Raw genomic sequence first — 25957 nt, 5'->3', positions numbered from 1 at the left:
ATGGCGGTGGCAGTGTGATAGTCTGAGGCTGCTTTGCTGCTTCAGGACCTGGACCACTTGTTGTGATTGATGGAACAATGAACTCTGCTGTCTACCAGAAAATCCTGAAGGTGAACGTCTGGCCATCAGTTTGCACCCTCAGGCTCAAGTGCTCTTGGGTTATGCAGCAGCACAATGACCCGAAACATACCGGCAAGTCCACCTCTAAATGGCTCAAAAAAAAAACAAAATTACAGTTTTGGAGTGGCCAAGTCAAAGCCTGGACTTAAATCCAATTGAGATGCTGTGGTGGGACTTTAAACGGGCAGTTCATGCTGGAAAACCCTCCAATATGGCTGAGTTACAACAATTCTGTGAAGAAGAGTGGGCCAAAGTTCCTCCACAGTGATGCGAAAGACTCATCCCCAGTTATTGCAAACGCTTGCTTTCAGTTATTGCTGCCAAGGGTGGCACAACTAGTTATTATGTTCAGGGGGGCAATTACTTTTCCACACAGGGCCAGATAGGTTTGGATTATTTTTCCCTTAATAAATAAAATCATCATTTAGAAACTGCATTTTGTATTTACTTGGGTTGTCTTGGGGAGATTAAATTAAAGTTGGTTTGATGAAACATTTAAGTGTGATAAATATGCAAAAACATCAGGAATCAGAAATGGGGCAAATACTTTTTCATGGCACTGTAGATATTCTGGATAACCAAAGGTATATGCACAAATATTAAAAGATGGGGTTTTCAAGATATGTACCCTTTAAATTTTTTTAAATGTTTCACTGCTGTTTAATTCTGAAAAAGTGATTAAATTATGGCCAGTGTCTGCCAGTTTTTGTTGTTGTGCTGTTTATCCCCAAGCTACTGTTTACATGCCTATACTGGTATGAAAATTCACATACTGTCACACTACGCAAGAATCTCAAACTTACTTAAACAGTAGCTATTATATCACAATGTATCTACATGCTATCTACACACTATTACAGTTAAGTTAAGAATGCAAAAGACGTGGTGTATTTTAAACTAAAAATACAAAAGTAAAAGTGCCAATAAGAAATGAAAGTTACAGTATTGCGCAGAATTAATCCTTTCCAATGAAATACAAATTTTTCACGTGTGAGTGATTTATGACTTTATTAACTATATGTCTTGTGCGGCTCTTTAAATCTTGATAATACTGGCCATATTCAGGATCTATTATATGAAACTGACCTTTTTGTAAAACGATGTCCCTGATTTTGTCTTTGATATTCTATTCTTGTTAATAACATCAGTTTCAGCTACGCTGCAATCAATAAGCAGTTTTGTGTCAATGTGCCATTGTTTTTTGTTTTTTTTCAAAATTCTGATAATAATGAATCAAGAAAAAAGTACATTTGAGGTGAAGTTATCTATGCTTGTAAAAGTCTGTTCCCTCAACCAATACTGTCCCATGGGAAAAAAATGTGAGGCGAAATTCTTTGCATAGAGACTGGGACCTATCATTATACTGTACACTCTGTAGTATGCTGAAACTAAATTAAACAAAAAACAAACAACATCCGTTTGTTTCTTTGATCTTTGTTTTTTTATTTTTGGGGTGACAGATTCTAATTAGAATTGGGCGGATGCTTTTTCCTGCTATGATTAAAATGGAAAGCTAACTAAGACAAGATTAAATATGGTGTAATGCGTACTTATTTTTAATGGTGGTACATATGTTTTGGTGACTTTGGAAAGCCTTTGAGTTTTTGTATTGACACAGCACAATATAGAAAAATAGCTGATAATGCAATATATCTTGTTTTTTACTTAAATTGAACAAATACAGTAATTTTTCTCCAAATTAATTTAGTGATGCTCACATAATCAACTTATTTTTTTCTGGAATATGTGACTAGAAAGAAGCTATGCATATGGTAAAAAAAGATTGACAGTAAGGTTTGCTTTCATTGTTGATGCCTGATTACATAATACTGTAAGATTCTTTAAAAAAAAACAACTTGGTCACAACAAAAAGTTGTGGGTAATATTACTTTTCAAAGCAACTATGGCTCTGGACATGCTGGATAACTATTAGTTAATCAAAAGATGAATCATTGCTAATAATTTGTCATTCATGTAATTGTATACTGTTGTAGACTGTTGGGCCTGCCATGAAAATATACAAAAAAATTAAGTTATGTTAGAGATTTTTGATCTGATTCACAGTAGTCCATTTTTTTATTCGACTGGTTTTTATAAAGTTTAGACAACGATCAAGTTTTACAAATTAATGCAAGCCCTCGTTACTTGCAGATGAGTTTTAACTATCAGTACAGATTTCTCTGATCGTGATATGTAAACAATGACTAGATCTGCTGATGATAATCAGTAATGGCACAGATAATTTAAAAAAATACAAAAATGTCTTCTCTTAAATCCTTAATCCTTGCAAAACGAGACACCCTCACACACACATACCCACACACATACAAACACCAACTCAGTATTTACATGGATAGAATCTGTTGATTTCTGACACTTATGACTTAATTTCTCATCTCAGTTTCTTCTTCACTTTTGTTCCTGACTACCCCTTCATTCTTTCCTCCCCTGCAAAAAAACATATTCCTGTTTAAAAAATATTATGCCTCCTTCACACAAAATGTCCTGAATGGCTCCTTTAGCTTATGAACAAACAGAAACTGTTTGTGCTGCCAATTAAACCACTACTACTATTTAATTAGATAAGATCAAACTTTCTAATGTGTGAAACTTGTAAATAACATCATAAATAAATCATTGACTCTTTAGTCAGCAGTTTATTTTCAGTGCCTTGCTCTTCCTTCTTTTGAAGCCTTGTCTTTGCACCACAGGTGCACTCTAGAAAACCCAGGTGACAGGGACCCACTGGGGGTTTTTGGAAACCGTTTCCAAAGCTGCCTTGACTGTGCGGTAGGTCTCATCTAGGTTGTCATTGATGATGCTGAGGTCAAAGTAGTGACCGTAGGCTGCTTGGAGTTTGGCACTCTCATTGCAAGTCCTCTGCAGCTCCTCATCCTGAGATGGAAAACACAAAATTGAACATAATGTTTATTTTCTGTCAGAATCTAAGCAGCTTTCCTTCCTGCAACCTTTCATATTTTTCATTTTTTATGTAGTTTCCTAATTGAAAACCTTTATTTTTTTCTTCATGTAACCTATACCAAGAATTAATTGGTTTTTCTTACCGTTAGGGTCTTTGTAACCACCCCTGCCTCTGCAGCTGACTGGTTCATTGCCTTGAGCACCTCGAAGTCAGGAGACTGAAGGAACACCACATAGGGCAAAAACTCTGAGGTCCTCAGCACTTTAAGGGACTGGAACATATTGTGACCACACAAACACTTTTGATTACAAATAGTGCGTACAAAGAGTTGGAAAAAACCTGGTTAGGATCCACCAGCTGACTGGAGTTTCCTGACTGGATACACTTAAGTTCTTGCTTTTTACTCCTACAGCGTCAAAGAGATGCCCCCTGAGCAAAGCACATGACACTCAGCTGACTGAACTGAGCTGGACAACATTTTCAAGGCTGTTCTTGGTGGTGAATTTGTAGTGGACAACATTCAAATGAAAATGATTTGGATGTTTGTGAATAAAACAAATGATGCTACTTTAGAGACACAAAATGAAGTACTGTGTAAAAATTTGGCATCTCTGTGTTTACCTGAGGGTTGGCATCTAGTATGCAGATACGTCCCGCCTCCACCACTTCATGTATGGAGTCGATCTTGATTCCATACAGGTTACCATCATACTCTCCATGTTCAAGATAGCATCCATTCTTAATATCAGTCTCCATCTTGCTGCGGGTGGTGAAGGCATACATCCGACTCTCGCGATCTCCCTTCTTTGGCTTTCTGGAAGTGTCTTAAAGGTCAACAAGCAAAGGAGTCAGGAACATGCATGGTTGAGTGTTGATGAATGACCCCACAGGCTTTTAAAGACTCCATTTAGTGTGGCAAGAGACAATTAAGGAAGGGCAAATGTAAATGGATACATTTAAAACAAGAAATAAATGATATTCAACACAGTCTTTTTTACTGTAATAACACATTTAAACTCAAGCCTATGTTCTTTCAATGGAATTTATCAGCAGCATACTGTAAGGTCTAGCTGTTGGAACATGTACATGTAAATTATGCTTTAACATACAAAAAACCCACAAAAAAATCAGTTTCTCAAATTAGATACAGATTGCAATGACACAACAGCACAGTGTCATGTAAGAGAAAGGGTCAGTATCAGCTATAGGGCTAGCTGGAGCCTAACAGTTGTGCAAAAAAGAAAAATAAATTTTTCCCCTTGGTGTTATATTGCATCAGCCACTAGAGCAGTTGAGTAGCCAGTCTGGCTTTTACTACCTCTATAGTGTGTATGAATCTCGAGGTTTAGGGTTCTCATACAGAGTTGTCACCTCAATACACAGATTTCCCTCTACAGTCTCAGGTGGACACCTTGTTTCTAGTTTTGAAGTCATTGCAAGACAAATAACAGTGACTGGGCAATGGAGCCTAAGACAATTGCACAACAAAGCTGTGGCTTTATCAAAGAAATGTGAAGTCCAACCACAGTTTAAGACATTAAAGCTTTTTAGACAATTTTAACTCATCAGATTTCTTACACGGAATAGTGGTGCCAAAGAGTAAAGGATCCCGAAGAAGAAGCATGTTCTTTAGTCTCCGCCGCCCAACACCCTGGGCACCAATCAAAATCAGAGTTTTCCTCTTAAAAGGAGGGACCTTGGCCACCTCCTCATAGAGTAAAATTTCATGTCTGTCAAACTCTAAAAAAGGAAGAAAAAGAAAGAAAAGGATAAACAAAATATCAGAGGATATAATGCAACAAAAAATAGAGAAAAACCGAAAACTTTTTACTATTTCTAAAAAGATACATCTTATAGTAAAAACATAATTTAAACATCATCTCATATCAACAACAAGGCTGAAAAAATAATGTGATTTAAGGGTTTACTACCTGCATTTTTAGTAGTCACATACATCATTTTCTTCTTTTTCTTCACTCCAACACCAGTACAAAGATTTCCTGCAGCATAAATGGAGAACAAAATTACTTCCAGCACTGAGGTTAGCCTAATATTTGCTGCTTCTCACAAACTTAGCTTCTGTTTGTCAAGCAGATGACAAGAAATAGCAGATCATATAGCGAGTACCAGACATTTTTCACTATTATTCTGCTGGTTTCATTTAACCGACCCTCTGTCTTTGCTTCTGGAAAAACAGAAGGTCTGTTCGGGGGTCCTGGAGAACAGGGTCCGTCGCAGATAAAAAAAGCCATGCCTTAATTTGTGTTTCTGATATTACAGTGTTGATAAATTCTAACCTGACATGCCAGATGGATGTGTTTCACACATCCATCTGGTAAACGTTCCATAGACGGCGTTTGGGAAAGGGCAGAGGCTTTGAAAAAAAAAAAAAAAAAAAAAACTTGCAGGGTGATTGGATGAACGTTGTGTCTGTCACATCTTTACGGGCCAATCAGAGCAACAAAACGCGTGACGCCCCAAACAGAGGTGTGCCGCTACTGACAAGTAAACTCCATAGAGAGCTGCAGAATGTGAACAGTGGTGACATGTCAGTACACAACTTTTGTCATTTTTTGAAAAGAAAACAACTCAATGATGTTTTTGTTCTTCTTTTAATGAAGAAATGTCATCAAGTTCTGATAAAACTGGCGCTTTAGCAGCAACCATGCTAATCTCTTCTGCCATAATTGCACTGGTCTCTTCTTGCTGCTTGCATACGTCATGACTCTGCTGTGCCCAATAGTACTGCCCCTCCACGCTGATTGGTCCTGTCGCTTTCTAACCGGTCCGAAACGATTCAGACGGGAGACGGGAGCTTTGCAAGATGGATTTGCCACTAAGAAACACGGAAACGGGCAAATCCATCTGCTTTGCAAGATATGATAAATTCAGCAAATAGCAAAAATCTGGAAAGCCATTGATGTAAGTTCTTTGCAGATGTTTTACTTAAAATACAACCCTGCATACATGTATTACAAGCATACATGCAAAAACACAACAGTTTTTGCTCTCTTCAAAACTTTTTTCAGAGCCTTGACAAAAGTGTTGCATGTCATGTGACATATTTTACCCTTACTTTTTTCTAAGAAAAGTTGAGTCCCCCCCAGGGCCCATGCCCCCCCCCACCCCCAAAAAAAACCCACTCATATTGCTCTCAAAAATTGACATACATTATCCTGACAGAAGAACCCATCCATCCATCCATCCATCCATCCATCCATCTTCTTCCGCTTATCCGAGATCGGGTTGCAGGGGCAGCAGCCTAAGCAGGGAAGCCCAGACTTCCCTCTCTCCAGCCACTTCGTCTAGCTCTTCCCGGGGGATCCCGAGGCGTTCCCAGGCCGGCTGAGAGACATAGTCTCTCCAGCGTGTCCTGGGTCTTCCCCGGGGCCTCCTCCCAGTGGGACTTGCCAGGAACACCTCACCAGGGAGGCATCCAGGAGGCATCCGGACCAGATACCCAAGCCACCCCATCTGGCTCCCCTTAACGCGGAGGAGCAGCGGCTCTACTCCGAGTCTCTCCTGGATGGCTGAGCTTCTCACCCTATCTCTAAAGGAGAGCCCAGACACCCTGCGGAGGAAACTCATTTCAGCTGCCTGTATCCGCGATCTTGTTCTTTCTGTCACTACCCACAGCTCATGACCATAGGTGAGGGTGGGAACGTAGATCAACCGGTAAATTGAGAAAGAGAGCTTCACCTTTCGACTCAGCTCTTTCTTCACCATGACAGACCAATGCAAAGACCGCATCACTGCTGACGCCGCACCAATCCGCCTGTCAATCTCCCGCTCAATTCTTCCCTCACTCGTTAACAAGACCCCGAGATACTTGAACTCCTCCACTTGGGGCAGGGTCTCATTCCCAACCTGGAGAGGGCATTCCACCCTTTTCCGACTGAGGACCATAGTTTCAGATTTGGAGGTGCTGATTCTCATCCCAGCCGCTTCACACTCGGTTGCAAACTGTTCTAGTGAGAGCTGGAGGTCCTGGTCTGATGAAGCCAACAGGACCACATCATCTGCAAAAAAACAGAGACCTAATCCTGAGGCCACCAAACTGGACGCCCTCAACACCCTGGCTGCAACTAGAAATTCTGTCCATAAAAGTTGTGAACAGAACCGGTGACAAAGGGCAGCCCTGGCGGAGTCCAACACGCACCGGGAACGAGTCTGACTTACATTGACCAAGCTCTGGCACCGGTCGTACAGGGACCGAACTGCCTTTATCAGGGGGTCCGGCACCCCATACTCCCAGAGCACCCTCCACAGGATTCCTCATGGGACATGGTCGAATGCCTTCTCCAGGTCCACAAAACACATATAGACTGGTTGGGCAAACTCCTATGCACCCTCTAGGACCCTACCGAGAGTGTAGAGTTGGTCCACTGTTCCACGACCAGGATGAAAAACCACATTGCTCCTCCTGAATCTGAGGACTATCCGACGGACCCTGTTCTCCAGGACCCCCGAACAGACCTTATCGGGGAGGCTGAGAAGTGTGATCCCCCTATAATTGGAACACACCCTCCGGTCCCCCTTCTTAAAGAGGGGGACCACCACCCCAGCCTGCCAGTCCAGGGGCACTGTCTCTGATGTCCACGTGATGTTGCAAAGATGTGTCAGCCAAGACAGCCCTACAACATCCAGTGTCTTGAGGAACTCAGGGCAGATCTCATCCACCCCCCGGGGCCCTGCCACCAAGGAGCTTTTTGACCACCTCGGTAACCTCAGCCCCAGGGATAGAAGAGCCCACATCTGCGTCCCCAGACTCTGTTTCCTCATCGGAAAAACCCTCATAACACTATTTCCTAGCAAAGATATTTGTGTAACCTCTGCAGAAAGTGTGTGAACAGTATTTTGGTAGGCTAATACTTAAGGGCAAAAATAATTTTGATAATCTCAGAGTGGACAAATCCTTACCCCTCCTAGTACTATGATGGCCCCTCTTGGGGGCCTGGATCCCATGTTGGGATCCAATTAACTATATCACATGAATTCTTTTTCAAATGACTGCAAACAATTTACACAAGCAGAGTTAGTAATGTTTGCTGTCACCCCTGTAATGTCTATTGAAGATTTAGGCGAGGGGATTGCTATGTCAGACCAGTATAATCATTGTGTTTCGAGTGTGCTGTGTGCCTGTAAAGGCTTGGTGAAACTATGGTCTGCAAACACACTGATCAATTCTCAATGTACTCTTGTAAGTGGGTGAACTTATTCTGTGGGGCTAAATTCAGGCCAAAAGCTTTGCTAATTTGGAAAAAAATGTAATTGAAAAAATTAAGAATTGAAACCGAAAGTTTAAGATTTGATCTTGCATTTTAGAAAAATTAAATCACTGAATCGAAACTAAAAATTGTTAAAGAGATGTTTTTTACAATTTAAATATACCTGATTGATTCAGCTCTGTAATTATTTAGATAAAATCATTTATTTTAATGTTTTACCCTTAAATATATGGTATTATTCAGTTTCAAACTTCTGGCACCGTTCTGGCGTGTTACATAGTATGTGCATATGCAAAGCAGAAGAAGTTAACCTTTTGTGGTTGTCAAAAGTAACTCATGCAAAGGAAAAATATCAACATAAATGTTATTTGTAACAGTTACCTGCTGGTGCAAGCTCAACATTTGTCTTGACAAATGCTTTCCTCTTCTCTTCCAGCACCTGACTGGGAATCAGTCCTGTGCTACCACCCTCTACATGACGCGCCTGTATTACATAAACACAGAGTGCCCATTAGACCATATTAAATTATAACAAAAGAAAGATGATTTCAAACGTAAATGTGAAAAGTCAAACACCTTCTACAAAATACAAGAAGTGAAAACTAATGATGTTTATGAACTCTACCTGCCACCAGTTGATGTCATCCTGGTTGACTATCTGCAGAATGTCTCCCCTCTCAAACCGTAAGCCTGCTTCCTTACAGGGAATCAGGTTGTCACTGGCGGGGTCGTAGTCATAGTGGCACTTAAAGAACACCTAAAAAGGTAAATATGGTCATGGGTCTTTATCTCAATAACATATTGTCTGTTTGTGCATTTTCAAAGATGCACTCCACAAGTGTGCTACTTTTTTAGTATCATATCAAAGCATTTGATTATCCATTATCAACTGCTTTACTTATGATTGGTATTGTGGTCATAAATGTTTTCCCTGTGTGCAGTGTTTCTAGCTTTCACCTGTCTAGGGGGTATGGCTTCATGGTAGCTGGGTAGTATCTTTAGTACCACACTTCCACTGGCTGCTTGTAGCTCCTCTTGTAGCACCCTAGGGTCTTGGCCCACATCTCGTCCGTTTACCTGTCAATACATATAATGAAGAAGCATCCCTGATCTGACACATTTATTATCATGCTAGTGGCCCCTTTAAGGGATAATACCAGGTTGTCAAGGAGGTCACAAGCACAATTAGAGTTTGTCAAGCCAAAAATATCAGACATAGGTCATAGGATATAAAGCCCAAAAATGTCCTTCTGGAACACGAGAAAATTATTAAACTTTCATACCCAAGTAGTTAAAAGGAAAGCCAACCACATCACAGCAGATCCCACACATTCACAGCACAAATCTTTTATTCATAGCTCTTATTGATTGCTTTGATGAAATATCATTCAGGTGTTTCCAAGAGCCCCGTGTTTAACAAAAAGAAATTAGTCTACTCACTGATGAAGACTGTAAAAAAGGAAACATAACACCCCAAAACTACAGTGTTTTATGATTAACTTATGGTGGGGTCATATTTTGCTTCTGGAGAGATGAAAACTTTGGTGTTAAAAATTAAATGTTACTTTATTTAAGTAGAATTTTTTCTGTACAAGAATTTCAGCTCAATTTCATAAGACTCAAAAATATTCAATCAAGGTAATAGTTTATGTTATTGTCTTACTTACCTCTTTGATTATGTCCCCTACATGCAGCAGTCCTTGCTGGTCTATCATTCCTCCATGAAGTATGCGAGCAATTATCAGTTCACCACCCTCCACCTTAAATGTCACACCCTGAACACAACAGATTTCAATTTGTTAGCAAAACTGTACATTACTTAATGCTGTGTCTGAATTGAAACAAAGCACAGGCATTAAAAAGAGGAGTTGGTTTTATGTTCGATTGCTACCCACCAGATGTTCCCCTGCCACTTTACGTATGCCCACCATGCGCACTGCGTCAGGTGGTGGGTGCAAGTTGTGCTTTGGGCCATCCTCCAGTTCATGATCGACACAATCACATGGGCTGGGGGGTGGGCTATCACATGCCTGGGATGCCACTGAATCATGAGTCTCAAGTAAAGACTGAGAAGCAAAAAAGGGAAAAATCCTAGTTAGACTTTGAAAAAAATCTATAAACAAACATCAGTTAACTTTTTTGCCCAAATTAAATCAAATTCTATTCTTAAAAAAAGCAATGTAGGAAGGGATAATACTGATTGTGCAAGGGCTGAAAAACCATTGTATTAAATGATTTAACAGAACAACCAGCCTTAATAATATGATCCTGCTGTGCAAAGCTGTGTTGAACTTCAAATATCTAATGTAAGTAGCTTTGCTTTGTTGTCTTTTACTCGTTAAGAAAGTTTTGAATTAAAACCTCAAAAATCTGTGACACTAATGACCTGGCAGTAAGGTTGTGCCACATGTATTGATCAAGGCAGGTGGCCAGGGTTCAAGTCCACCTGTGGCCCCTTTCCCACATATCAATTCCCCTGTCTCTCTCCCTAGTTTCCTACTTTCTCTACTGTCTTGTACTATTAGAGAATAAGCAAAAAGCCCTTAAATAGATCTAAAAATAAAACTATTTTTCATATATGTCCAAGCAGCATCTCTACAAAACAATGTTATTTGCCAATACTTACAGTAGAACAATGATTGTGAATCAATTTCACTTGCTGTTGTGCAAATGGGACAGACGACAGGTGGAATGGAGAGGCAATTAACAAGACAATCCCTATAAAGGAATGGTTTTGCGGGTGGTGGCCACAGAGCATTTCCCTCTCATCCTTTTCTGGCTGAATTTTGGTTACTTTAGCATTTTTCCAGTGCCATCACCACTAGTTGTAGCATGAGGCGGTAACCAAAAGAAGTTGCTCAGGCAGTGCAGCTCATCCAAGATGGCACATCCATGCACGCTGTGGCAAAAAGGTTTGTTGTGTCTCCCAGCCCACTGTCAAGAGCGTGGAAGAAATACCAGGAGAAATGGAGGGGGCCATAGGAGGGCAACAACCTAGCAGCAGGACCGCTATTTGCTCCTTTGTGCAAGGAGGAACAGGAGGAGCACTGCCAGAGCCCTACAGAGTGACATCCAGCAGGCCACTAATGTGCATGTTTCTGCTCAAACTGTCAGAAACAGACTCCATGAGGGGGATATGAGGGCCAACGTCCATAAGTGGGGCCTGTGCTCACAGCCCAGCATCATGCACCCGATTGGCATTTGCCAGAGAACACCAGAATTGGCACATTTGCCATTGGCACCCTGTGCTCTTCACAGATGAGAGCAGGTTCTCACTGAGCACATGTGACAGACGGGAGAGTCTGGAGAAGCCGTGGAGAACGTTCTGCTGCCTGCAACTTCCTCCAGCATGACTGGTTTGTCAGTGGGCCTGTGATGGTCTGGGGAGGCATATCCTTGAAGGGCTGCACAAACCTCCATGTGCTAGCCAGAGGTACCCTGACTGCCATTAGGTACCAGGATGAAGTACTCAGATCCACTGTCAGACCATATGCTGGTGCAGTGGGCCCTGGGTTCCTTCTGATGATTGACCTCATGTGGCTGGAGTGTGTCAGAAGTTCCTGCATGATGAAGGCATTGATGCTATGGATATGCCTGCCCTTTCCCTAGACCTGAATCCGACCAAGCACCTCTGGGACACCATGCCTTGTTCCATCCGCCACAGCCACGTTGCACCGCAGACTGTCCAGAAGCCGCCTGATGCCCTGATCCAGGTCTGGGAAAAGATCCCTCAGGAGACCATCCTTCATCTCAACAGGAGTATGCCTAGATGTTGTAGGGAGTGCATAGAGGCACATGGAGGCCATACACACTACTGAGCCTCATTTTGAGCTGTCTTGAGGAATTTCACAGATGTTTGATCAGCCTGTGATCTGATTATTCCACTTTTATTATGAGTATGATTCTGCTCATGACCTTCGACCAAATTCAAGAGAAATATGCCATACCGGTCCACTGCTACTTCCAGTACATTCAGCTTAAAGACATCATTCATAAATATATCAATACCACAATCTATAATGATCATACTCCCCTCCTCTACTGTAAACTACACTCTCTAAAACCAAAAAAGACCCTATCCCAGATTTATAAAATCCTGACATCCACAGACCTAACAACATCAATCCCCACACACAAATGGACCACAGACATCAGCAACATCCCTACAGATTTCAACTGGCAAACCATATGCAACAATACCTTCTCTATGTACGTTAACTCCAAACTCCAACTAATACAGTACAAAGTCCTCCACAGATCACACATCACCACTTACATACTCTTCCGAATGGGCTTCAGCAAAACCAACACATGTTCCCTCTGTCCAACCACAACTGACGACTACTTTCATGCACTCTGGATCTGCCCATACATCCAAAACTTTTGGTCGGAGGTCGTGAGCAGGCTGTCTGAGATCCTCAGCCTCAGCATCCCTCTCTGCCCCATTACTGCACTACTTGGTGACATCTCATCATTAACCATTCCAAATCTCCATATACCATTCATTTTAATATCATTAACTATTGCAAAGAAAGTCATACTCTTAAACTGGAAAGACCAAACTAAAATATCCATAACCCACTGCTTCAGTTTACTCACAGACCACTCAAATCTGGAATGATTCCTCTGTGTTCCTGTAACTGTTATATATGTGTGTAATAATACCTGAATTTATGAACTGAAAGGTGTATTTATATACAGAAACTGTCTTTGTTGTATTTATTTATTTACGTCTATTTATATATATGCTTTTGCCCATGCAATGTCCTTTTTGTACTGGTTGGTTACTATTTTTATTCCTGTTTCTCCTCCATCTTACCATCAACAGTCATTTTTGTGTCCTACTTTTCTTGTTAACAAGCCATATGTTTCACAATGTGCAGCATGTATTTTAAGCTTCAAACTACTTGCATTATCTTGCTTGTTCAGTCTTGTCCTGTTTGTCCAACTTGTCCTGTCTGCCCAGTCTTGTCTTGTGTGATCTTCCTGTTGTGTTCATCTAGTCTCATGCTCCAAGACCTGTCCACTTAGTCTTGTCATGTAATGTCCTGTTCTATTTGTATGTTTTTTTCTTTTGTCTTTTTGTTTGTTTTTTGTTTGTTTTTCACATGGTAATAGGTATGCATTATATATCATGTCTCCACAATGTACAAACTTAAAAGCACAAATAAAGGTGTTATTAAAAAAAAAAAAAATATGAGTATGATTCTGAATCCAGTCCTCCATGGGCTAATGATTTTGGTCTCCATTGATCGTTCTTATATTATTTTGTTCTCAACACATTCCACTATGTAATGAATAAAGATTTTCAACTGGAATATTTCATTAATTGAGTGTTCCCTTTATTTTTTTGAGCAGAGTATATGGTAAAACAGACTTAAGCTTGGATAGCACTTTTCTAGTTATTGCACTACTTCAAAGTACTTCTAATTATGAATGAATTTTTTTTTATCATTTTGACCAACTGGAATACTAATGACAGTTCTGTGTGGCATCACACTCCTGCAGACAGATGCGTTATTAAATCTGCCAAAGAAAGATTTCAATCTGAGCATGTAGGGACTGAAGATTATGATCTACCTCAAACATATAGGCTACTGAACACAGTTCTTTGTCTTGGTGCTGACAGCACATTGAGGAGCAATGGACCAGAAGCCTATGAGCCCATCTGTGACCACCAAAAGGCTGAAACTGACTGTGTAGTGCAGCAGGTCAGTTTGCTGCAGGATCATCTCTGGCAGCTTTCAGTGCTTGGAGGATCAGTAAATTTTACACGCAGAGTGTTTTGCCATATTCTACCGAGCCCCTAAAGGCTCAGGGAAGAATAGAAAGTGTTTGAAAATTCCCCTCCTACTCCTGGGCCCAGTAAAATACCCTGTGTAATATGCGATTAATTGCACAAGCGTATTGTTTCTACTTGTTTACGTCACGACCCCGCCACACCTGAAAGTGCTGCCCCTCGTCGCTGGTCCTGTCACTTTCTAACCGGGCCCAAACTGTTCAGATGGAGCTTTGCCAGTGAGAAACAAGGAAACTGGAGTATCCATCAGCTTTGCAAGGTTAACTGCTACTGAAACTTGAAACTTGAAACCCCAGAGTATGTAATGAGTTATAAATGCCCATCCCCTCATACACTCCCACTCTTTTGGTAGCAGTCTGTTTCAAATTTAAATTTCCCTCGATTCCGCACAAATTCTTATCCACTACCTTGGATTCCACAACTTTATGGAGACTATTTCTTACCTGTGACAAGGGTTTTGGATGTGCACTGATAATGGATGATTCTGACCAAATTAAACTAATTTAAACTCACATGCCAGGATAGAAAACTGAAAAAAATGTTTTTGATTGAACAAGCTAAACACAGTGCAGCCAATCTTAACTGCCCATTGATTAATGGTATCATGATATAACTGAAGACAATTTTCAGAATGAAAAATTTTCCCTATTTGTTCAATGTAGACAATGTGAATTCAGCACCTGGAAGTGGGGCTGTGTGAGTATGCGGGCAAGCTCGGCTGCAGTGTCAGATGTGTTTGTGAAAGGATTGAGGTCTCTGAGGATCTCCTGCAGGAGCTCGACATTGTTCTCCCTCACTGGTGACAGTCTTGGCTCTTTGAGGCTCTCTTCTTGTTCCTTACGCACATAAAAGTATACACAGAAACAACATCATGCTTCTTCATATGTATACATGTAGAAATAATCAGGGTAATTTATATAAAACTGTACAAATTTGTGTCTGTACTGTACCAGAGGGCTCTCCATGATGCCTTTAAGATAGATGAGGTCCAGGTCATTGGCTGTGGTGGAACTGGTTGTGCTGTCACTTATCATGTCCAAGACCTGGGGCACTATAATACACACATGCATACACACACAAAGGGTCAATAGAAGAAAAAACAAGGAACTAAATCTATTATTAACCAACAAGGTAAAATAACTCTTTTTAAATCTTTGTCTTTTTAGCTATGATCTGAAATGATGTAACTGATTTGCATCATTGCTTTGCCTTCCCTAATCTTTAAAAGCTTAAGTTATTTCCAAAATATACAATATGTGCCATTGAGTGTAAGATAATTTCCCCACAGTTCTACAGTCATCCACAAATAGCTACATCTGCGTTCATAGGATTAGAGATGAAAAACTGTTTGAAACTGTCCTGAAGTCTGTGGTCTCCAGCATTTTTAAAATCATTTTAGATTTAAAAATCATCTCGTGTGTGGCAGGCCTATGTCAGCTGCAATAATCTTTTAATCATTTGTAGCCGTCACCATCAAGTGATATACATCATTAATTAAATCAAGAAACTGTAGAGTTTCAGCCAAACTATTTTAAAGATTATGGTGTTTGAAAAGATAAATATGTCAAAAGTTTTTTTTTTTTTTTTTCAAATCAAGTAATATAAACGACCATAGAAATGTTGTATTTTTAACTTTGGACTTTTTATATTTAGAATTTTACAATGTTTTGAGCTTCCACATCAGTTTTTGATTAAACCTTATCTTCAAATCGGCAAGTTACAACATATCAATATAATATTGATGTGACTACCTTTTTTTCCACTGAAGGAGACGTTTTACTATGTTTCATTTAATGATCATTTAGAGGGTTGATGGTGACGATGCCATATTCAATAAAAAGATCATCATATCATTACAAATGACACAGCACCAACCTGCTGCTAGGATGCGACAGAGCCAATAAGCCATACCCACCAAAAATAATCATATCAACCATCTCAATTTTCTACTGGGTATTTTTTGTGCAAAGTTTGATGGCTCTGAAAGTCTTTCAAGCCCAAAGTAATTTATACTTCCTGTTTCATAGGGAATAAAACATTTACTGGCCAAGACTTTTTAGTAAAGAATACTGACCTTTATATTTTACTAAGGACCAAATCCGAGGGTCTGCCTTGAATTACTATTTACACATAGACTTTTGACCTTCAAGTATGTGTAAGGTCAATGTCTTGGGAACTACCTGGGCTAATTTCAGCAGAATTTGGCTAACCTTGTAATAAATGGATTTTTTTTGTGACGGCCAGCCACTATAACATGATGGGACAACTACATTTGCTAAGCCACCATGCCACACCCTTTGAGTTTGGTACAATATCTTGACATTTTTTAATCTTGGAGGATGTTCTTTTTTTACACAAAAGATGAAGTCGATTTGATGAATTCCTCAGAGGAGATCATGCTCGAATGACCCGTTAAAAAAAAAAAAAAAAAAAAAAAAAAAAAAAATAAAAATGGCGGACTTCCTGTAGATTTTACAATATGGGTCCAAACTGCTTTTTTATAGATCCTGAAATGATACATATGCATGACAAAATTCAAAATCCTAGCTAAAAGGGGGTGCAGGAGCTGATTAAATAAAATTGTAGGGCTTGCCACTGAGCCAATAGGCCACATCCTCTTATGTGTACAAAATCTTACCAATTAAATGTGTAAAGGCTGGTCCCTCATTATACACAGAAAGTCTGAATAAGACTGGACTATGCACGTCTAAGTTATTAACAACTTCCTGTTTCTCGAAAAATATGCCAACATGAAGGCTCACAATGGACATGCCGTTCAACTAATGATAAAGTTCTACAGAATTTTGATCATTCAGCTCTCTTCTAGCTGTATACCAAAATTTAGCCTGATCTGATGATCTATCAGAGAAGTTAATCTTCAAAGGACCCCTTGCAATGGCAACAAAAATACAACATTTTTCTAAATATTTCAAACTAGTGGATTTCCTGTTGGACACAGGGGAGAGACCCAGAAGGCTTTTTGTAGATTTTGCCAAGCTGCATCAGCACAAAAAATTTCAAAGATCTAGGACAAAGTCAAAGGAGGGGGCTTCAACTTTGAAAACTGTTGGAGGGCACTATTGGGGCAACTCCCCAAATCTTTAGCGGAATCCCATAAAATCTCAAATTTTTCACCAGACCTGATGCACATGCCAAAATTCCATCTCCAGTTGAATAGGGAATATAACAATAACAAATGAAAATCCTACCTGTTAAAAAAAGGACCTTGCACTGGTTCTGTGCTTGTTAGGCCCTAATAACTGTATCCTAGAGCTATGCATTAAGTTCATTATTTGTGAAGGATACCGTGACAATGCCAAAGTTGTTAGTAAAAAGCCAGTGCATTGGCTACTCATGCAAATCACCACCCAAGTACATCAGTACAGAGCCCAGACTAATGGCCTTTGCACACAGAGTCTGTTTATTTTGTACAAATTTTGCACATTAAAAAAAAAGTTGATCTTATGTTGGTCTAATCATTTTTGCACACTGATGCCAAATTTTATTCCGTCATGTTTTTTGGAACAGCTTCAATTTTATGTAAATTTTCGCATCAGTACAAATCATTTCAATGGGTGATTGATGATTCAGATCAGTGCCTGCTACTTCCTCCTCTCTCGCTCACTTAACCAAGCCCCACCCCTCTCTTTCTTTTGCTCCCTCTCACGCACCAAAACCTCCCTTTGAACACTGAAGTTTGCACGTGTATTATGTGGATGTCAGCCATAGAAATTTAACAGATAAAGGCAGACGTTTGCTCTCACAGCCACCTAACAAAGACAGAATTAAAAGCTGTTCTCCATCCCTCCAATGGATAGAGCCAGTGATTTTAGAGGAGTAACAGCTACAGGTTCATCGGCATTGCTTATTTTCATTGCTTTACTAAACTGTTTTTCAAATTCTGTGAATTTTCACAGGGAATATAAATAAAACACAACAGGCTCAGTGTGCAAGGTTTAAGTTGTTTTTGTGGAATTTGGATTTAAAAAAAATCTTCTGAAAATAACAGACTCAGTGTGCAAAGACCTTAACTTGCATACAGTAGTTACAGGAAGGGACGTTGTTACAGAGCCTGAGCAGAGCACGTAAATACACACTCATAGTTGATGTTCTCTACTTCTATATGCCCATGTATAGTTTTTAAAGTGCATCAACATCATTAATGTCTTTGACTCTGTCTGCTTTCACATCCAGAGGCTGTTTAAAAATAGCATGGTCATGCAGAGGAGAGGTAGGAGAGGCTAGCTGGTATGTTTTGTTGCTTTTGCTACAGAAGCCAACTTTTCTTCTTTGTGTTTTGTTGTGCCAACCTCTTTTTTTTCTTTGTTGGTCGTTTAACTATGGTTAGCAAACATGTACGAGTGTTACTACCCACTAGATTGTTGGATAAATACTGATTTTCTTTCTTTTTTTCTTATTCAAATGTATCAGGCGTTAGCTTACATGGACTGGACCAAACTGTGATGGTTTCAGGATGAATACAAATACTGTTGCATCCCTATGTTGAATAAGGCCGGCCACATACTACAGGATTTTAAGCCCGATTTGGGCCTCCCCCGATGACTGTGGGGGCGTATCCCGAGAGGAGCCTCATCGTAAACGACTGTTTGTCTGAGTAGTCTGCATGTGTATGGTGTCAACACGATTGTTTTACTGCTCCAACTCGCAGCGTAGTCTCAGAAAATCCTGAATCATAGGTCGTAGTGCCACTGACGGGGTACCCACAACAACCAATGAGAGCGAACCAGAGTGAACAGACCGGGTAGCGTCACAGCAAGATCATACGTACTTTCACCACTCATAACCATAAACACAACTTTAACTTAATTTCAGCCTTGATTTCATCCTGAGTCTTTCCCTTGTATCATGATTTTTGCTTCAACTGTAATGCATGCCAGGACAGCCTTTTGTGGAGAGACAGCAAGACAGTATTGACAGACATCCGTGTTTTTTTTTTTTTTTCTCAAGTCACGTGATCACGTGAGGTCTGATCTGACAGTCTGGCTGAGTCGTCTAGTGTAACCTGACACGCCTAACCTGACACGCCAGATGGATGTGTTTCACACATCCATCTGGGAAAGCTTCAATAGGAAACGTTTGAGAAAAGGCAGAGATTTGAAAAACTCAGAGTGTGATTGGATGAACGTTCTGTCTGTCACATCTCTACAGACCAATCAGAGCAACAAAACACAGGATGTAGCAGTTATTGAGTTGCGCGTGCGCAGGAATAAAGCAAAACATGGCGACTGTAGACATGTCAGTACACGACTTTTGTCGTTTTTGAAAAGAAAACAACTCACTGCTGTTCTTTGTTCTTCTTTAAACGATGAAATGTCGTCAAGTTCTGATAAAACTGGTGCTTTAGCAGTATCCATGCTAAGCTCTTCTGCCATAATTGCATCGGCCTCTTTCTGCTGCTTGTTTATGTCACAACTCTAGCGTGCCTGAAAGTACTGCCCCTTGTTGCTGATTGGTCCTGTCACTTTCTAACTGGGCCCAAACGGTTCAGATGGGAGCTTAACAAGATGGATTTGCCAGTGAAAAACCAGGAAATGGGAGTATCCATCTGCTTTGCAAGGTTATATGTTAAGTGGATTAAAAGAATTATTTAATATAGCTTCAGTGAGATTTCTGGTCTTACCAGGATCCGTCTTTGTCGAGGCCACAGGCATGGTGAGCTTCAACCTAGTGAAAAAGAAGGATGAAGAGAAAAACAGGAGCAAGATTAAGTTCAAAGTCCACAGTAAACGTAGGTCTGAAAACAGTAAAGGGGTAATGTTTTTAGCTTTAAAATGTTTAATAATTTGTGGGGGTAAATATTTTTTGTGAACACTTGAAGTAAGAATTAGTGGCACTGCTGGGAAGGGGCCAACAAAGGCCAGTGCCCATGTAATACTAAGCGTGGACTACCATTGGCCTCCCCACTGTTGGAGTCTACCATTATAATGAAATAATCACTGGCTTGCAATAAAATGACTATGTCTCAAGAGCTGAATCAATATGGCTCAACATTCCAGGCTTATTGGCAGAATACAATATCTAAAAAAGATACAACCTTCACTTTCCTTTAGGACTGAAACAATTCCTCAAATTATTCAAGTAATTCGATTAAAAAAATTCCTTGAGGCAAATTAACCTCCTCGAGGCTTTGCTTCATCAGTCCTGTATCCATATATGGCCATACTATAAGCCTGGACATAGCACCGTGTGCTGCACGGTGTACTGTGTATCATATGGACGGCTATTTATGTGGCACAATTCACTTGTTTTCGCTGTTACTATAATGTAACGTGCATGACTTGAGGCGTGAAAATCACAAGGGAAGAGAAGTTGATGCAGTGATGTTTACAGGCACATGTCCTGTGTTACGCAGCCAGTGCCTGTGGCTTCATGGCAAATATGGCATTATGCCTGCACCGGTGAACCTACGCAGATCTCCGGGTTTACACGCTGCCTGCATGACTTGCTGGTGTGAGACAGCGCTCAGTTTGTGTCTGCAGACTTTAGGGCATTTCATGAACTTCTCTGATTGACCTGACAGTTTTACAGAAAACCGGCAGGCGTCAAGATTCAAGTCCTGTTTTGGTGCTTTCCCCCTCTCTCTCCATCTCTTTCCCTCTCTTCTGCGTGTGCATGTTGTACATTTAATTATAAATCATTTAAATTCAATGCACTGACGTCTTGATTACAGCGTATTTTTAAAAAGTTTCAGCAACCAGACTAATTTGATAAGACTCATATTGATGATAAACTGACACAAACTAAATAGAAACACGCTATTGCCACAGACAGTGACTAAGACTAAATAGTTAAAGTTCATCATCATACGGTCAGGATTCAACAGGTCACAGAGGCAGCTTTATCCCTTACAATGTGTTCTCCATGTCGGTGGATGGTCTTAAAGGTCAGCTTATTATGGTGGATGAACTCACAAAAAAAAATGTGCAAAAATTAAAAGTGATCACCCTTTGAACCATATTCCTGTAATCTAAAGGTTCACCTTTCAGACATCATCAGACCACTGTGTGAATGATCGAGCTTTATTCTTGCTAGAATGTGAAATATTACATTCATGCATAAACTAGAGGATGCAAAATGATTAAGTGTCCTTTTACTTTAATGACAAATTGGAGAATAGAAATAAATTACAATAGAAGAAAAAAAGTGTTGGCACCAAAACTTTCCTGGGAGAGGATCCCTAAAACCCCAAATATGGCATAATCTAATCTAATTATTTAACTTCCTTTCCTTGTAACTTTAATAAATGCAAATTCCCATCAGAATTTCATTGCACTTGAGAATCTGTTAATACCAATTTTTAATATAAACATAGTTCATTTAAGAGGCCCAGCCTCTATTCTCATTTGTCTAGTACTACCTATCGTAGCGTAGTGAATGGTGATAGTGAAATGTTTTTCCTAAAAAAAAAAAAAAAGAAATTCTGCAACATCGCCCTAATACCCCAACATTTCAACTCATGCAACACTGTATTTCACTCAAAAATATAGCAGCTTCAAAGTGTTGGATGACACAGCTTTCACATGTTAATGTGTAACATCTTAAACAGGCTTTGTAAAGGGGACTGAAGAAAAAGAGGATGGCATTTAAAGCAAGCTATAAAACACACAAAAAAACTGACAAGGAGAACTGAATCTAGGAATGAAAATGTACGGAATAATAATGCTATCTGAATAACATCCACCCACCCACTATCTATTTTTAGATTATATTATGCAAGCTTAAGGCAGCTCATTCTGAAAACAGTCCAATTCAGCTGTGAATGGATGTGCAAAAACTTATTTGTTTTCAGGACCAAGGAAACTGGATACTTTCAAAAAAGCTGCAGCTTAACACTGGGCAGCTGGAGAAAGTCGAAACAAACTATTTCAAACACATCTTTAAAAATATGGTCTTGCTGCATACTGGCAGTAAAAACTTAAGCTCATCTTTGTCAAGCTTAAATTTTATTATAGATACAATCTATTAGTAAGGGAATTGTGTGTTTCAAAGTGTAAGACATTTTTTCCCTTTCAGAACATACACATAATGGGTTGACAAGAGCAAGGTAGGAAGATGACAGGTGGATTACATGGTGGCAGACAATGAAATGGACACAGCTACGAGTTGGATGAGCAATTCAGTGGAGGAAAGGGGCACAGACCTATCTCATGGTTTTGGCACAAGAACTTGATGAAGATGTAAGGTAGGGGTGTGACGAGACACTTATCTCACTTGTCTAACTTTGACTCAAACTGTACATTTTCATGCCCTTCAAATCAAACTTTTCATTTTAACAGTCTACAAAATCGTTAATTTACTAGACTATGCTCTCGTCACTACAATTACAATAACTATTTTTAATATATTTAATTATATATAATAAAAGCTTTTAGATTATTTTGAAAGTATTTTAAGCATTGTTTTCAACAGACCTAAATCTAAAGAGCTGCATCAGTAAAATCAAACTATTTCTCATCCTCTTTAAGGACATCCATATTTAAAATAATCAAAAGAAATATTTCTGTCAATAACACGTTTGCTGTTATTAAGAGAAATAGATTATTTTATAGTTTTGTGGTCTTTTTTCTCATATGAGCTTTAACAGTGTTGGATACCACGCACTGATGAGCGTGTGTGTTAATGTGTGTGTGTCTCTGCTCTGTCTGCTGTCTGACAGCAAGCATGGCGCGTTTAACTGGGGCTAAAACTTCGGGTTTTTTTAGCTAACAGTGGACTCTATTGGCTCAAATGAGGTTGTTTTACTTAGTTTACCGCTGCAGTCACACTATGAGCTTCTGACTGATGATACACACAGCCAACAGCTGATGGATGTGTGACTGACAGACGGTGAGACGAGGAGACATGAAGAAGCAGCAACTGTTTCAAAGTTACAAAGTCACAAATAGCGGCACTAAAAGTGAGTCTGCACACATACACAAGCTAAATAAACGCTGTATTATCCTCATGGAGACTGCACAGGTTACCAGCAGCAGAATCTCATCAACTCAGACTGTTATGACCATGTGCGGCTCCATGTAGCACACGTGGAGGGGGTGGGGGTTGGAGCGGTGATCTTAATGGGTCACAGATCAGCTCCGTTTCTTCATTAGCTCACTCACGAACAGTTTTAAAGTCTCCATGGCATCTTTGTGATCTTTTATAATTTTCAGGGGTTTTTTTTCTGTAAGGAGAGCTGCTGCTCCTTCTGTCCGCACAATATTGATCTCGCGGGATTGATTTTTCTGTGACGAGAAATCCTGTGGTGTTTTGATCTCACGAGATCTCGTGGCACAAGATCTCATCACCACCAGTGGAGGAAAGGTGTAGGATGAGAGAGGAAACAAAGCTCCAGGTTTGTTCCTTGCTGGCACAAAGTAACATCAGTCAAAGGCCTTACAACGCACCAGGGTTGAATGAAAGGAGTAAAAGAAGTGCAAGTTAGCCATATCAATCAATATTTCCTAAGAAGTCCAATGGCATGTAGAAAACCACAGTTGACAGGATAACCCTGGTATACTGAGTAGACAGGGAATGGCATTAGGGAAGGGAGATTGGTGACAATGAGGCCAGCCTGCCAGTCAGAGAGAGAAGTATTGAGCACAAAGCTACAGTTAAATGGCCTAGGGTATGTAGCAGGAAAAATTCAGAGACAGTAAATAGTGACCTGGTAATGTTGTGAGAGGAGATTAAAAGAACAGTGGTAAATAAACTAGACAACATAGGAGATGTTATTTATGCATGTGGCATAGTAAGATTCTGAGTTAATGGTTAATGATACTGCTGTATACTGGCCTTGTCACCTCAAAACATTGTTAAACGTATTTGGGTTCAGAATTCTAGATGATTTTTAAAGCATATTTGTTCTTCTGATTATTTTCATTTATTGGATGTTCAAGTTTTAAAAGGCTTCAAATATAAGAAATGCATGTGATGCAGATGATGATGAACAGTGAATGATCATTCATTCATTCCACTCTGAGGTCCAGAGCGCTCTGGAACAGGTTATCATCTCTGGATATCTCTGTACATTGCTGCATTTATCTTTCCCTTGACCAGTCTCCCATTTCCTGTTGCCGAAAAACATCCCAACAGCACGATGCTGCTGCCACAATTCTTCAATGTGGGGATGGTATTGGCCAGGTGATAAGGGCCAAAGAGTTTAATCTTTGTTTCATCCGACCAGAGAATTTTGTTTCCCATTGTCTCTCATGGAGTAGTTTTTTCCCCCATTTTTTAATCAGGGAGCAAAGATAGAGTCATTAATAAACTGGTTCCAAATCTAACTACAGCAAGGAAGTGGAACTCAAGACAGGCAGTGCAGGAAGCAGAGGCATCTCTGAAAGCATGCTGAGAATGTAGGCAATGTGCAGATAGGCAGGGAAGGCTTGGGTCTTCGCAAACAATGGCTATACCATAGTTCTAGATGCACTTGTCCCATCATCACAAATTTATGCCATTGTCTCATCTTCTTACTCTCGTATATCCTTTAATCTTTTGTCACTCTTTACATAGGCCTCAGTGTCCATCGACTTTATATTCTTTATTCTCTCCAACTCTATCCCCAATTAGTGCCTCATTTATTTACCCTATCATCCAACCCCTCCTCCTGACTCCCACCGTTTTCCATCTGCTCCTCTCAACAAATGCTGTGACTTGCCAGGTGCACACACATCATCTCTTTGTTGTACCCCCCCCCACACACACACACACACACAAACACAAGCATAAGACGTGTATTTACAGTTCCTATTGGTATACTCTTTGTTTGAACATTTGTGCTGCAGACCAGTATTGTTAAATGGGAATTCTGACGTAAGTTGCATGGAGTTTAAAAAAAACTCGTCTTTTAATAACTCATGTTTACGTCTCTCTCTCTCTCTCTCTCTCTCTCTCTCTCTCTTTTTAACCACAATTACTATAATTAAATATTTTACTTAATTTTACTTTTTTTCATTTCCTTTCATTTCAACCTAGAGTGTCTGACGGCGCGTGTTTTGAAGGGTGGGGGATGTGAGGTGCGTTGTCGCTTTTTTACGTCACCTCAATCCCATCAGCACAACGTTTAATGGACAATCAACAACGTTAATCTTAACTTTGTTGATACTGTAACTGCGCTTCCATGATTTCATGTGCGAACATCATTTTACGTAAAGGCACAATACGGTACAACGAAAATTACAAGGGCTTGTAATTATTCATACAAACAAAGCGTAATGGCGTACACAAAGACGCACTAGGCGCACACAAACATGAACACACACTATGCTCACTCCAAACAGAAACCCCAACAGAAATCCTGACACAAAACCATTTGTTACACTCGTTTATATCGTCCGTACAAAGCTAACGCAAATATTAGCGTATTGTCATAGACATGCATAGCAAACGAAAACACCTTCCCAGTCCCTCGTAACGTGCTGCTCTTTATATCAAAGGAGCTTGAATAAGAAAGACAAAATGACCCACAGCGTTCGTACATGTACATACGAATTTTAAAAACGTGCATCTACCTTTGCCTTTTGCTCAATGACACACGCTTCCCACTATTTGAGGGTGTCTCGTGTGCTCCGTGTTGTCTGGTTTTTAAAATTGTCATAAATGTTATGAACCACAGAGGAGAAAGCTGTAACTTCCGGGAATATTTCAAAATAAAGTTTCTCTTGGCCGCCACTTGATGTTATGAAAAGCGAAAGCTATGTTATAATTATATTTATAAAATGAACTAGACTGGTGCTTTGCAACTTTAACTGTACGGCACCATGTATGGCACGCACTCTGATGACGGTAAGGCGGAAGAATTGCACCTGTTTTGGAGGAGGATCCTCCAAGCTTCCGGTTGAAATCCTCATTGTCTTGATTATTCCTGTCTATGCTAGACCTACCGTC

General features: G+C 40.0%; 1 protein-coding gene across 2 annotated transcripts; it reads right to left on the bottom strand.

Moving 5' to 3' along the window:
• Window positions 1-285: 285 nt before the first annotated feature.
• On the bottom strand, window positions 286-25653 carry LOC121503928 (MAGUK p55 subfamily member 2-like). Of its 2 annotated transcripts, XM_041778549.1 has the most exons (14): window positions 25582-25653; window positions 19713-19756; window positions 15022-15122; window positions 14752-14907; window positions 10167-10337; window positions 9939-10046; window positions 9229-9348; window positions 8897-9028; window positions 8653-8755; window positions 4975-5043; window positions 4622-4783; window positions 3665-3867; window positions 3186-3314; window positions 286-3015 (listed from the first exon to the last, which is right to left on the bottom strand). In XM_041778549.1, the coding sequence occupies exons 2-14, from the start codon at window positions 19741-19743 to the stop codon at window positions 2839-2841; spliced, it is 1662 nt and encodes a 553-aa protein (XP_041634483.1). In that variant the 5' UTR covers window positions 19744-19756; window positions 25582-25653; the 3' UTR covers window positions 286-2838. The 2 variants fall into 2 exon arrangements, with proteins under 2 accessions (XP_041634483.1, XP_041634484.1); XM_041778550.1 differs by lacking the exons at window positions 286-3015; window positions 3186-3314 and adding an exon at window positions 3344-3472 and having other exon boundaries at window positions 25582-25639.
• Window positions 25654-25957: the final 304 nt, after the last annotated feature.

The sequence above is a fragment of the Cheilinus undulatus genome, linkage group 21 (genome assembly GCF_018320785.1).
Source record: "Cheilinus undulatus linkage group 21, ASM1832078v1, whole genome shotgun sequence".
NCBI lineage: Eukaryota > Metazoa > Chordata > Actinopteri > Labriformes > Labridae > Cheilinus > Cheilinus undulatus.
Note: the sequence above shows the minus strand (reverse complement) of the source record. Positions and strands in the feature narration are given on the sequence as shown.

Bases quoted from the DNA above. Each gene is read 5' to 3' on its own strand.
- LOC121503928 (XM_041778549.1), bottom strand. From the start codon at position 19,743: ATGCCTGTGGCCTCGACAAAGACGGATCCTG. The intron at 14,908-15,021 runs GTACAGTACAGA...TATGTGCGTAAG, and splicing joins GCATCATGGAGAGCCCTCTG to GAACAAGAAGAGAGCCTCAA. The intron at 5,044-8,652 runs GTAACTGTTACA...TTTATGCTGCAG, and splicing joins TGTTGAGCTTGCACCAGCAG to GAAATCTTTGTACTGGTGTT.